The sequence below is a fragment of the Pipra filicauda genome, unplaced genomic scaffold, assembly GCF_003945595.2.
Source record: "Pipra filicauda isolate LSUMZ 115617 unplaced genomic scaffold, ASM394559v2 scaffold31_size4109673_pilon, whole genome shotgun sequence".
In the NCBI taxonomy this organism is placed as follows: Eukaryota; Metazoa; Chordata; class Aves; order Passeriformes; family Pipridae; genus Pipra; species Pipra filicauda.
Genome location: NW_024104443.1, coordinates 1,681,177 through 1,696,162, shown reverse-complemented (window position 1 = coordinate 1,696,162; position 14,986 = coordinate 1,681,177). Strand labels below are relative to the sequence as shown.

At 35.4% G+C, this 14,986-nt stretch overlaps 1 protein-coding gene across 6 annotated transcripts in view; it reads left to right on the top strand.

Annotated features, from left to right (window-relative positions):
- The window catches only part of PAM (peptidylglycine alpha-amidating monooxygenase), a 126,438-nt gene that overhangs the window by 96,210 nt on the left and 15,242 nt on the right, over positions 1-14,986 (top strand). For 5 of the 6 annotated variants that reach the window (XM_027731882.2, XM_027731880.2, XM_027731876.2 and 2 more), the window contains 2 exons: positions 5,957-6,262; positions 11,196-11,325. In XM_027731882.2, the coding sequence (XP_027587683.1) occupies positions 5,957-6,262; positions 11,196-11,325 (436 nt within the window). The remainder of the gene's footprint in view (positions 1-5,956; positions 6,263-11,195; positions 11,326-14,986) is intronic. The other variant, XM_027731886.2, reaches the window with a different exon arrangement.

Here is a 14,986-nt window from a genome sequence, read left to right as displayed (position 1 = left end):
TTCAGCACATCCCTAAGCAGGAAAAGAATATAACAAGCGTGGAAAGAAGTAATTTTAAATTCAGTGTTTCAGTCTTCCCCGTCTGACACCTGGTTTATGTTCTCTGGTTCTTAAAACTGTAGAGGCATATTTCCTTTGTATTTTCTGTAATATAAAGGCTACTTATCAATGAAAACTACAAAAACTACTTTTAATATCATTAGCATGTCTGAAGAAATGGAAAGTGTACACTGTATTAGTACAGGAAGAGTTCAGAGAAATTATGAAGTCATATCACAAATTTAAACCAAACCAACATTATATATTTATTGTTGTTGTTGTTGTTGTTGTTGGCAAAATGTTTTCCTTTTTTATAATTTTTCTGTCTTTTGGGTTTTTTTAAATAAAGCATAATGATGCTTAAAAGAAAGAAATTGAAGATAGCAGAACTACTTTTCATAATAAACATACTCTCACATATGTCATTTTGTGAGTCTAAATGTATTTAAAAGTATGTACTGCATGAAATAGAAATTTGAGTGGAGCTGGTGTACCCTGTGCCTGAATTACCAATGTCTGTAATATATCCAAATGAGCACAGTAAGGTCCTGTGTAGTAAAACCGCTGTGTTTATTACCAGTCATCTAGCAGTAGCTGATAAATATATTTTATTGTAACAAAATGATTGGTGCTTGTCATGAACTTATTACTGATTGGGAAGGAAAGAAAAGAATAGGGCAGTTAGATATCTGCAAGCAGCTTTGGGTTTGAGTCCCAGGTTCTGATTTGGTGATGAACACATATCTGTAACAACGTGTAATCCTCAGTGAGGATTCTTTGTCTTCCTTCATACTGAGCTTTAACATTTCCCAGTTACAAACTCCTATAACTCATTGATTTTAAAAACTGTGCTTGAACTTTTAAAACGTTTCTACATTAAAATATTTTGACAGATTAAGAAAAAAGAAAAAAGGATGAATAAAACCTGAAGGAAGTGCATTTACATTGCAGTAGTAGTAGTAAACCCCCTTGTTAGGGACATGCAGACATAGAAAACAAGAGAAACTTTTTTTTTTTTACCTTTCCTTCCATCCTTTTTTTAGCTCTGTAAGCTGCTTAGAAATGCCTTGAGAGCAGATGCAATTCCTGGTTCTTCAGACATGTCAGTTTGGCTGTGCTGTAAGTGCAGATTACTCAGGGCAGTGAGGATGGCCAAGAATCTCTAGAGTAGCTTAATCTTTTCATTTCCTATCTATTTCTTCCAGCCCCTCAAATCCCTTTAGAAAGAAAACAACCTTAATATTACTTAATATTTTTTGGTTCTCATGAATCTTTCCAATGCTTTCATCAAAGCAACAGATTAGATCACGATTTGCATGAAAAATAATAGCAGACTAGAAGACATTTTGGAAATTGTTTTGGCCTGTTATGTCAAACTGTGTCAAGGCATTAGACCTTGTTCACTTATGCAATGTCTTTCCATGCCTTTATTCCCTTCTTTTATACCAGCAATGTTATCTTATGTATGCCTGTTACAGTGACCTTGGTAGCTTCATCTAGGAGCCAAAGAAGGCAAAGAAAATTAATATTACATGGACATTACATGAGCTTTAAAGTGAGACAAAGTCATAGTTGTAGACCATGTCATTTAGACCATGATTTCAGTACTTAGGAAAAGGCAGAATCCCTGACCGCTTTTGCCAGTTGAACCCACTGAACAAGAAGCATGCAGTCTCAGAATACACTCCGTTTTATTCAGAGATAATTGGGAAGCCCAAAGTTAGCTATGAAAGGTTCTTTCCTGATCCTATTATGATAGGATCAAGCCATAAGTTTGGAAGGAGGAACAACATAAAGTCTGGAATGCCAGTAACAGGCTGGGGAGCCTATCTGAACTGTCTCAGTGACACTGTGCAGGCATTATGACACAAATAGAGATTCTGGAGATGAAAATTCTCAGACACCACCACAGTGTCTTGCCTTTTTTTCTAAAATGCAGCAAAATGAGTTTCACCTATGTATCTTAACAGGTACTCATTCAGGCTCTCTGGACAGGCTTACCGTGGCTGAAATTCCCAGCTATGTAGCTTGATCCTGCAGCACCATGGCTAGATACTTCGTCTAAACTGGATACTGGTACTTCCATCAGCACAATGGTGTGCTGCTGAAGGACCACGGACAGCGACTGCTCACTGCAGATTGAGGAACTTGTGCTCTAGCACTGGAAAAAAAAGGACTGGTTTTAGACATAGAATCCTAGAACATCTCGATTTGGAAGAGGCCTATAAGGATCGTTAAGACCAACTCCCTGCTCCTCACAGGACTGCCTAAAACTAAACTACATGACTAAAAACATTACATATGTAAACTGCTTTATTAACCTTAAACTAATCTGACTTTGTATTGAGATCAGATGAAGTTCAGCTTATGTTTTTCAATGAAGTTGCCAATATTATGATTTTATTTGTTTTTACGACTGTTTACCAAAACGCTGTTCTGTAGAAGAGTTTTGCTAGTGTAAAACCACCATCAGAAGTTTAAACTTACTGGAATATGGTTGTGCATTGTTTCATTCTGGAGATGTTGGTCTCAACTGCTATCACTTCTTCCAGAAGAGAGTAAACTTGTAGGTATTTGTAACCAATCATCTTTTATGTAGAGGGAAGTGTTCTGATAGCTTACCTATAAGAGGTGCCTGTAAGTATCCTCTCTGAAAGTGACCTAATCAAGCAGCTTCCCAGACACTGCGCTGGTAGAATATGGTTTTTTCAATAAGAGAAGTTGTTTATTCACCCATGTCTTCGTCCAGTCATATCCAGGCATTCTAAAGTCCAGGCTGACTCATCTCAAACAAGACCAAACAGATGACACATTGCATCTTGCTGCTGTTCCTTTCCCACTGAGCATCTTCAGGCAAGCAACATCTTTCAACTGTTCCAGCTGGTAAAAGACAGCTGTAAAGCAGCAACACAAGACTGTGCTTTGATGTTTGCTGGATGTTGTTTTGCAGAGAGCAACTGTTAATCAGAATCAACATGAGTCTGCTATTTGCTAGTTAATCTGTAGTGAATTCTGAGCTACTTCTTAAAATTACACTGCTTACAAATTTATTGGAATCTACCTAGAGATCACGAGCAAAGCCGAAAAATGTTGGTCTCAAATAATATGGGACCTCCATTCAATGTGTGGACTTCAGGCTACAGCTGCATACATTAAGTAATCAGGAAACTTAAATTCTTCACTTTCACATCTGCACACATCTGTGCTATGTAAATACTCTTGAGTTGTTCAAGATGCCAAGAAATTGACAGAAGACTTCAGCCTTGTGTTTGTGCCAAGAATATGGAGATACCGGGCAGATATGTAGATGGATATCTTTTAGACTTAAGGTATAGAGATTTCATACTCATTTCCTCAAACACATTTACTTGAGAAAAGGATCGCAATTCAGGACACTTCCACTCTCTCAGGCACACCTTTTTCCATACATTCAAACAGTTCTTAAATATCTGCTGTGGTTACAGAACCCCTAGTTAATGAAAGCACCAACAGGACAAGCTCAGCTTAGAAAATATCTCATTTATAGCTACTGATAGCAATGTACTCAAACTGCCTTACTCTGTACTCCACTGTTTGAAGGTTCCTCATATATTTTATGATTATTGAATCAGTGCTGATCAACCTACTTGGAGTTGAATCCCTGATTAACAGCTTCTATAAAGACTACTAGAATTTCTTATTTTTCTTAAAAATTGTTCTCTGGACTTGCCTTGTTTTTAAGTTGAATTCCCTTGCTGTCTTTTATTCTTGTCCTCTATTGAGCCCTATGTTGTACCAGTTTGTTTTGTAGGAGCTAATATCAGACAAGTAAGCTAAAGCTCTTTTTTATCTGTTTTGTGTGGTTGCACAACAGAGGTAGAATGCAATGCCTTTGGCTGAAGCACAAAGCTGTCAAACTTCTTCATTCAAGTAGAATGAGCATATATGCTGTGAGTTAGGGTTCTGAAACCTTTATACAAACTGTAGTATGCTGTCCTTTTGCAACCACTAATTACAAGTTAGTTGATTAGACTGTTGGCACAGAAATAGGAGAGGGTGAACTGGGCAACTATCACTAAACTTGCTTTAAAAAGGCTTGCAGTTTAAAATAGGCTAGACTTGCTGATTAAAGGGTGATTTTGCACAGTTATGTTGAGCAGAACACTGCTTTTACAACTGAGACCTCTTGTTGGAAATAATTGTTTGTAGGGAAGTCAGTTGGCCTGTGGGTCTCCAGCCATAGATAAAACTAAAACATTTGTACATATGAAACACATTTGTTTTGTCAAATGTTGGAAAAAAAGGCCAATATAGAGTATTTTAGTACCAAATGTTTCCTAAGTAAAGGAAATTCCAGCTGTGTTTCTACTTCAGCACCAATTATTGGATGCTTTAAGTAGAGACTATTGAACCTGATTAATGTAATTGGAAACCTTTCTCAGAATAAATAGGGTTTCTATCCAAAACTCCTATGATATCATAGTTCTAAAATATTTGGATTTGTTTTGAATCAGTACTTGGACTCGTTGAATGACAATATTAAGATGATGGGGTGCTCTAGCTTCACAATTGCATTTGAAGCAAATAATTCATATTTGTTATGTAGCTTAACGATTTTCTCTCTAATTTGCTTTGTTAATTTCATTGAAATGGGCCTTGTTTCTTCAGTAATTATTTTCTGACAGAAGATGTCATCTGGGATATTTCATTTCCAAGGGCAAGGAATGGAATCCTACTCAAAATCATTGAAGTGGGACTGTTTAATAATATGTCAGATCCTTTTAGGTTCATTTACAAGACTTAATTTACTCTGTCCCAGGCTGCAAGTGATGATTTCTGGTTCTGGATGGTTTTTTGGGGTTTTTTTCCTTTGTTTTGTTTTTTTGTTTGTTTGTTTCTTGTGAAAGCTTCATTAGTTATAGTTTTGCTTTTCTAGAAAATGTCTTATACAACCTGCCATAGAATAATACAAATTTTTAATTGAATGAATTGTACTTGCAATAGAAGTATACCTACTTGCATTAACTCTTAAAGCACACTGAATGTCTCTTTCCATTCAAATGATGCAGTTGATTTTAAGCCAAGATACGTGGTTAATAAATTCTGTTTTCATTTTTTGTGCTTTGAGCTATTATTCTGGAATTAACTGAAATTCTTGTTGATGCCTAAGAATGTTATGGAGATAAAAATACTGTTCCCTGCATTGCCAGATGATAGCATGGCTAAAGACTGTTATCATTTGGATTAAGAGGAGGGATAGGACTCAGACTGAATTAATAAATGCAAGTTTAATGGATCATTCTGTTTTACTAGTTTGTCTTTTTTTCTACAAAATAGTGGGTGCTATGGAATCTGTTTGCAAATGTGAAATTTTGTTTTTTTACAGCCTAAGCTTCTTATACATGACAGATTTCAAAACCATATGCTTTGAAATGTATTATGATGGTCTATTATTGTCTTTGTAAGCAAAAAATTGATAAAACTATACAATTTTTACCTCTTTGTTTTGTGAAAATATAGTAACTCTGCAGTAGCCTGGAAAATCCAGATAATTCCATCATAAATATTCTTTTACTGAAATGTGCATACTATTTTCCTTTTCCTTTTCTCTTTTTCTCTTCCCTTTCCCTTTTCATTTTTCTCTTGTTCCATGTTTCCAAGAACATTTGTGCAGAGGTGATGATTTTTTGATGCCAGAGTATCAGGTAAAAGTGGGAATTTATATGTGATGTAAAGTCAATAACAATTTGAGTTTATCTTTCGTACCAGAAACTCATTCAGTTCCTGAGGCTGGAACAGTTCCTCTTTACTACTTTTACCAATAACTGTTTGAATAACTTTGTTACCGTATATTTTGCTGAAGCTTTCTAAAGTTACACAGTTTGTTATAATTATTTCTCTTCCTCCTTTCCTGTTATCTTTTCTCTTTTCTGTACAGGTGATTTCTATTCACTCCTTTCCAAGCTGCTAGGAGAAAGGGAAGATGTTGTGCATATGCATAAGCATAAACCTACAGAAAAGGCAGAATCGGATCTTGTAGCTGAGATTGCTAATGTAGTCCAAAAGAAGGATCTTGCCAGAGAGATCACAAATCATGATGAGAGGGACGATACTATTCTTCTCAGAGACAGAATTCACAAATTTCACAGACTAGAGTCTACTTTGAGGCCACCAGAAAACAGACATTCCTCTTTGCAACAGTCTAAACATGGTGAGGGAAGCTGGGAAAAAGAACATACAGGAGGTGGGTTAGGTGTTAATTTTGTACAATGAAATGCACTGTAAGAGCTGTGATCCACATTAGCAAAATCTGAAGGGAGTATCAGTTGAGGCTTGGTGGAAGTATTTTACATGACAATTTTCCTAATTATGGAAGTGTTCTCCCTCTAGAGGTGTTTCAAGAAAGAAAGTCTACTGATGGCACAATACCAGTACTTTCTGGACAATAGAGTATTTTTTGACTCTGAAACTTTTACTTAATGATTTTATATCAGTTATACTAAAACAAGGTAAATACAGGATATAGTAGTCACAGGAAATGAAGAACTTTAATACAAGTAACTACTATTAAATGGTCAATGGAATAATCAATACATTTTATGAGTTTTCTGATTAACTTCGTTTGTCAGATACACAATTTTATAAAAGGTATTCCTGCAATTCTATCGGATATTTTTTCTCTCATTCAGAAAGAGCAGTAGTTAATCCTGAAAAGTTCTTCAGAAGTAAAATTTTCTGCATATTGGTTTCAAATTGGGCTTGACTATCCAAATATTCTCAGACAGGCTTTTTTATTATTCTAGAATTACAGTTGTTTCCCTTCAGGTTTCTCAGACAGCAGAAACCATGGAACTATTGTGTTTGTTTTACTTGCATTTTATTCTCTGTGACTGTGCTTAGCCTTACCTGCTAATGTGGAAAGCCAGATAATGCAGCATATGACAAGTATCTCATAAAATAAACTGGAATGTATGCATGGAAGCCATCTGTATGTGTAAGCTGTGGCCACACATGCCTGCTTTTTTGTTGCAACCACCCAGCCTGATGTTTCTAAGTACTCTTGTACACAGATGTGTATTATTCATAATCTACTTGATTCTTATTTCTGTTCTTAATGTTAACATGTATTGTCTCCACTTATATGAGACTCTGTTACAATAATCAAGCTTAGCAAAATCCTGGATTTGTGTTCAACTGAAAAGTAAAGACAAGGACTTTCCAATGCTGTGTTATGCTATGCACTTAAAGTAGAGCCGGTTGACATAGGGGCAAAAAAACAGGTGGGATGTTACCATGTGCCTGACATAAGTGTAAATCATAAATAATTCCATAAACCTCACTGGAATTAAGTGTTCAGAAGAGCCAAGTGCATGAGCATTTCTGCAAAAGCAGTTAGCTCAGACTAATAACACATGGTATGTAGAAGGCAAAGACAAAAATTCCCTTCTGTTTTCACTGATTCAGAGGAGAAAGTCTCAGTGAACGACATAAATGGCTTAGTGTGGCACATCTCATGGCATGAATTCTAACTACAGAAAGCATTTGCTTGGCTACATTAGCAGCCACATATTCATACGTGGGTAATTTGTTGGTGGAGGATTAGTTAACAAAAGGACTTTCAAATGATGCGATTTTGAGATACAGCAGAAAAGAAAACTCAAATTTCCTTAATTAGCATTGTTTGGGGGGGAGGTTAGTGTCTGCGATACTTCTAAGGACAGAAGTTCTGACCTGAAAAAGGTGCCAGCGCCATCTTTTGGCAAAAGAACTTTTGTAGCAATAACATCTTTAAGCACGTTTAGTTTCTGCTTAGGGAAGTATTTACATATGTAAGAACAAAATCTTCCATAACACAGTTTTCCTCTTCAGGGGAAGAAGTGGAACTTAAAGTTGTCTTAATTTAAGAAAAAAATTGCACCCTTTGTAAAATTCTTTACTGTATTGAATTGAAAAAATTCCCAGTATTCTTAGGGCAAGACTTTGTTGTTAAATTAATTTCAGTTAACTGTTCAATAATTACCAGAATTAAAATAGTTTAATATTTTTACTCTTGCGAATATTCCAGTTTTAAACATGTAACTGTCCTGAAAAAGCAAATGGCCAATATGTTAAGTTGTTATAAATGTTATGTTTGTAACTTTATACTACTTCCTGGTTGCTACCCTGAGACTCGTCACTAATCAGTCAAGTTGTTTAACATGCAACCAATACAATTATAACTCCTAATTAAGGCAAAGAGTGTAATTTTCCAATTTTAAAAACTTCTTTGTGCAGTGCTTCCTTAGATTTGTCAAGATTCAAATTACTACTCTGGTGGCAGAGAGTAACGCAATATGACTTAAAATTTGTAATGCTAAAAGCTTGAAAGATCTTTCAGGGAATTCTGAACAGCGAATTGTAATTTTGCCAATAAATAAGGCTTTGATCTTTCATTTGTGGAGGATTAGAGGATGACTTGGATGTTCTAAATCTATGTCATTCTTTATTTAATTTTTTTTATATGAAAGGAACTACTCTAAATTGAAAGAAGGAAGATCTGGTACTTAGGGATCTCATTTAGAACAAAACTGGTGATCTTTTTAAAGAAATTGTAAATTATTTTAATGGGAAAAGTAATTTTCTTTGGTCTCACGTGAAACTATTCTGTAGACCACTTATTTTTGTAGGGAAATAGTAATAAGTCTTAGATAAACGAAGTCTAAATTTAGTGAGATTTTGTAAAAAGCTAGTTACCTTAAGATAAACCTGTATCAAAGGACTTTCAGTATGAGACTTGCAAAGGGAAAAGAAAATGTAACAATAATTAACCAATTGTGGAAACATGATGAAATCTAAAGGTTGTATAGAGGCTGGAGCTCTCGTGATAAATTGTATTTCACTGTACATTCGATCTCTCAGAAATCTTTTAGTACGTGCCTTTTGGGAGACTAAATTTTACAGAAGCCAAAATTTAGGGTTCCTATGTTCGACCTTTTATTTTTTTCTAGTTTTTTTGAAAAGGCTTGGGAACTAAGGGGCACTCTAATATGAAACATAGACAAGTTTACTTCAATTTAGCTTGAACTGATATGGGATGAGCAAGTGAGGAAGCATACACTGGATTTCCCTCTTTTTATTCCTTTCAAAATCCAAGCATCCATGAATATACCTGGCACTACACCTGCTGTGATCAACTGATCTGAGCAGAAGGGTGTATATATATCAATTTTTTCTTAATGGCTTTTATTTTAGCTTGGAGCTTTTGTTCAGCTAAGATTTCTACAGAGCAGAACATCTTATTTTAGAAGTTTCTGATTACTGTCTCGGATTCACTACAGTTGCCTTAGGTTTATTTTGGGTTTGTGTAAACCTCTAGATTTTTTCTGTCACCAACCCTAGCTATGATATCTAAAAATCCTATCTCCTAGTTTGCACTAGGTTTTCAGCACTGATTTTGTATTTCCATTGTGTAGATTGTGGAGAATGATTTTCCCTCCACTGTATCCTTGTAGTTACTGCTCAGACTGCATCTCTTCCAAGTGAGATGGAAGGGGAGGGTATGCTTATCACAACAGATGGGTTGCACAGGTGGCCTATAGATTTTAGACATTGTGTTCCATTTAATTTTTGCTTTCATTGAAAGATCACTTCCAGCTGAACCCTCTCAAATTCCTTGGGTGCTGTTTGTTAAGGTGTGTGATCTGCCTTTTGTTCAAAGCATGGATGCCCTAGCACTTCGTGAGTGTGTTTCACCTGCCCAGATGGTACCCCACTGATTAGTGTTTAGGATCACAGCAAAACTCACAAACTTGGGTGAACTGAAAGTTGAAAAGTACAGCATGATGCTATCAAAACACGTTGAATATTAGTGAAGCAGTTTCACATAACTTCCAAGAGATTGCTTATTATTCAGCATCAGTTTGGCTATATGTACCTACATACAAAGTATGCATTGTAAAAATAGTGAATTATGCTGAAAAAATTAATTTCTGAAAGGAAGCAGTGATGGATTTCCTAACATGTAGAAGGCATTTTTGAATTTTCCTTTTTTTCTTTTATTGGAATTAGGGGGATTTTTCTTGTCATTACATTTTTTATTTTTGGTAATATAGTTCATTTGTCTCAATATACTGCCAGAGCAACGTAGGAGCAACCACTTACAAATAGTATTTAAGCAGTAAGTCTGTGAGAAAATAATCCTTGTAGTTAACTCTCTGCAAGTTTTTAAAATTTTTAACTGTTTTTGCCTTTTTTCAGTGTAAGTCTGTTTTTACGTAAAGCAGAGATTGAAGTAACCATATTTTTATCTTTTAAATATTAATTTTTAAGTTGAGACTAAATTAATCTCTCTTAGTTGAGGAGTTTTGCACTTTAAGGCAATCACAAGAAGTATTTGACCTTTCAGTAGTGGTTCACTTGCTGAATCCTGTGCTGTTGATTTAGTATGGAAATCAGATTCGTGTTACTCAAAAGCTGTAGAGTATTTCTGCTTAAAAACAGTGTGTTATGCCATAAACAATGACAGATATTCTACCCTTCTTCATCTTTTTAGTCAGATTTAGACATCTGTTTCCTACTTTTGCGTGTAGAATTTGAATTAGGATAGGAGCACTATCCAGAGCTAGTGCATATGTTGGCTGTAAGAAATGTCGTAGAAAAACTTCACATAATTACTGTTTTATTTGTTTCTCTTTGCTGTTTTCTTTTTTCTCTGTATGTTTTTCTTAGTGTTAAAAACTTTGTAGAAAAAAAAGATCATGAATCAATCACTTCTACTACGTAGTGATTTAGTCATTCATGTTATTTGTTATGCATTTTTAATAAAACACTGATAGCTTAATATTTAAATTTGCCTAATTATTTTGGATTGTAGTTGTATGTTTTTGTAATCTTTCAGTATAGAAAGTATTTAGAGTCTGTGTCCATGTATCCTCATAAGATGGAGGAAAAAAAATGGAGTCAAAAGTGGTTTTGACATTTCTATCATGCTATGTGTAGCAAGATGCCAGTGCTTGTTAATGCTTTACTGTATTAGAACTATGCTTGGATTAAATTGCAATGCATTAATGAAAATACTATATGTAAGAAAATGTCCATGTAATTCCCAGTAGTCTGTACCAAATGCCACTTAACCATGTTTGGTGTTTTTTTATAAATATGCTACATAATTGTCTGGTTTTATTTGTTTTTTTCATCAGATTTTCACATAGAAGAGGCTGTGGAGTGGCCTGGGTTAGACCTCAAACTAGGCCAAGTTTCTGGGTTGGCTCTGGACCCTGAAAATAACCTTGTTATCTTCCACAGAGGTGATCACGTTTGGGATGAAAAGTAAGTAGAGACTCTTGATGAATGGCAAGTTAGAAGGTCAAACTGGTGTGTGCTGTTTGTAGACCTTCTCAAGGAAAGACAGTTCTTTTTCCATTTAAAATTCAGTTCTTTGGCTGAAAGTGCCTTTCAGAGACTCGGAACGGAATTGGCGACTGACAGTTCAAGATGATGGGATTCCTATCTTAAGGCAGTAAGAATGTGACTCCAGAGGAAAAGAACATAGTACATTAGGTCCTTCCTTAAACTGTATGACCATGTTAATATGATATTCACAAAGATTAATCATCCCTACTTCTTCATGGGTTTTAACAGGAATAATTAGTTTGGGTGAGTGATATTTTAGTATGGTGTACTGCTATTAGTACTTGGGTTTAAGACAAGCACAGCTAGCTCCAGTGTATCCTCATTCTTCTTTTTGTTTATGTACACTTAACAAAATTGGATTCTTAGAAGATACTCTCTCAAATCAGACTTTGTTCTACTCATTTGATAAAATTTGCTACATTTAGCATCACTCGAACAAAAAAAAAATGTCCAGACTTTAAAATTGCTGTTTTTCTAGTGTTTGTAAAGTAATATACTCGAAGGTATATTATTTTAGGAACAGACCCTTCTGAATGAAGAATACTGTCCTTATTTGTACAGTGTCCTTATGTCTCTGACCTTTAAAATTTTATAGGTGTTTATATGAACACGTTTGAAAAACTTTCATGAAATTGTAACAGGATACTGGAAGGAATTACTATTAGCCTGTAACATAATATTATGGAGTACCCTTTTTAAATGTGAGGTTTTATCTTCTCTCTAAGCATCTGTTCTCCGTATACATAACTAAAAGGCTAATTGGTAAGGAGTTTTTTTCAAATCCCAATGAATTCATTTTAAGGTAACATAGTTTCTAAAAAATGGAAAGGCAGCATTCTCAATGTTATAACAAGAAATTGTGCTTAGAATAGTGTTTTATGAAAGTAAGTAAGTTATTTGGGTTTTCAGCTAAATAACATAATGCAGCAGGTAAGGCAATAATTTACTTCTCATACATTTTTCTCATACATCAGTGATCTCTCCAGCTCAAGTAGACATAAATATAGACTATAAAATTTGAAAGGAAAATGCATTATGCAACTTGTATTACTCAGGCTTTAAGTATTCCATTAAAGCTGATACTGAATTTGGTTTTTTTGTCCTCCTGTGCATGAATGTGAGTGCTGTTCTTTGTGTTGCTGAAGAAAGAATTGAAAAAATATTTGAAAATAGAATGGTACTTGTATTTTTGAGTGTCTGGCAATTGAGGTATAGCAACAATCCAGAGCACAAAACTTGAGTTGTGGTTGCAGAAGATGATCAGAGTTGTGGTCTGTAGTCTGGAAATCCACATCCCTACCAGCTGTGCTCAGTAGCACTACATGTTCACTTAACTCAGCTTTGTCCTCAGCAGTCACTGTAAGATGTGAGTTAAGCTGCTGTTTTGGGCCATCTGTAAAGGTGACTAAACATTAAATTCTAACTCGTGAGAGGTTTTTTTCACAAGTTTTAGGGGTTTTTATTTCTTTTTGTGAAGCACAGTAAATCAGTTGGTAGGGGCCCTTAAGTCAGCTAGACTAAAATCACTGTTTTGTACAGAATATGGTGACTTTAAAATGTATTGGGAAAACACGTTGGTTGTTAAGCTGTTGTTCCATATCTTGTGGCACAGAGAAGAGGCACACAAAATGTGCTCACCCAGTCAGCCTTTCCTTTTTGTCTTTGGGTATGTCGTGGACATAAGAAATCGTTTTGGGTCCCTTTCATGGCTTGTGCTGAAAAAGGAAGGACTAATGGGTGTTCTCATTTTTCAAGAAAAGATTAGTATTTGAAAGGTGTTTATCATGACAGTCATATGGGGGAGGCATAAGAAGTTACGAGGCTTTTAAGTCAACGTTTATCATTAGCTGAAAATACAGTTAATTGAGTATAATATTCCTTGCCAAATCATAAATGTGATAAATCAATAGCCTGAAAGCCCAGAATTTATTTTCTGTTTCAATGCTTCACCTGCGTAGTATAGAAGCAAATAAAACAAAAATTATCTGTGCTGTTAGGCTATGCACAAATGTTTCCAAGGCATTATTAACATCTGCCACAAAAGGTAGATCCTTGTTTCACTAAATATAGCTGGTTGAATGTGCTGTTGTACATTCAAGGTAACTTCTGTCTGCTTTAGAAAAGCAGTTATGCAGTGACAAGCCCTGTAATATAGTAGCAGCTTTGCAGTGGCGGTAGCATTACTTCTGCTCCTGATTAAAAAAAAAAAGTCATCTTAAATAAGTCAAATTCTTCTACCACATTGTCTCCTCACTTTTGGAACAGTCCTTGCTATATGCAGCATGTGCTGGGCAGAATGAAACAAACCAGAACTATTCAGGTGTCTAAGCAATGAATCAGTTGGAAGTTATTTTGCATTTTATGATGAAAAATATATCCTCTTCATGGAATTTATAAAGAATATATTAAAGAATATGGGCTACATTCTTGTTACTGCATTCTTAACAAGATAGGCAGGTAAATTCAGGCTGAGCACAGTACCACAATGGTAATGGATATTGATCAAGAATAGAGCTCAGGGTTATGCTTTCAGGTTTTATGAAGTCAGGTGGTCTGTCTAAATTTAATAGGTAGCCCACCAGAAGGATGGTAAATTTAGCAATAATTTGTTTGTATTAGTATGAAATGGCCAGCTGAGAAGTAGAAACTTCTGTAATCCACAGTAGAATCTGTGGGATTACATTGAGGTTGGAAATTGGAAATAGTGAATATGCAGCAGATTTTACTTGTCCTTCAATATCAAAGTTCAGAACCTATTAGAAAACCATGATGCAGAGCAATATGACATAAGGTGTTCAGTTATTCTGGTCTTGGTTTTGATCTTGCTCCTTTTAAGCTACAAGTAGTCAGCATTGTTTGTGTTCTTATTTGTCAGTTAAAACAAAGGAACATTGACTGCCTGGAAATTGGTCTCAAATGCTGGGAGGAAGAGTGACTGTGACTCTGTAGCATGCCAGTTGTTCTTCCTGTCAGACTTCCTTTCTAGGAGAAGATGCATGGAAGATCACTCCCAAAATCTCATTTCAGAGTTCACTTTGCATAACATACCTTACAATCTCTTATTACACTGAAAGCACTCAGTTCCCAGGAGAGCTGGGAATAGAAGTCTGGACAGCAGTGTTACTAAGAACTGAAATCATAACAAGGAAAGACAATAATTATTTTAAGTTGTCTAGATAGTCAGTTCTCCAGAGATACAACTGTGTTTTCTGTTTGGTTTTTTTTTTTGTACAATATCTGCCATCACTGATACTCTTTTCTGTGGTTGTCTGTGTAGATTAAAGTAAGATTAGTTCAGTCTATGCAGTGTTGGTTCTCCAATTGTGGTCATTCATACCTACAGCAAGTCCTTACCAGTGTTGGACTCCTTTTAAAATAAAACTGTTTAAAACCGAGAGAACTTGTTATGGCAGATTACTGTCATTGATGGTAAAGAATAAAACAATTGTTGTCAAACAAGCAGGTACACACCAGTAGGCCATTGTGTGCCAGTACCGTTAATCCAATGTCTCCCTATAGCATGATGGCACCAGTGTTTAGGAGAAGTCAGTAGAGAGTTTTAGTAACTCACCTTGGG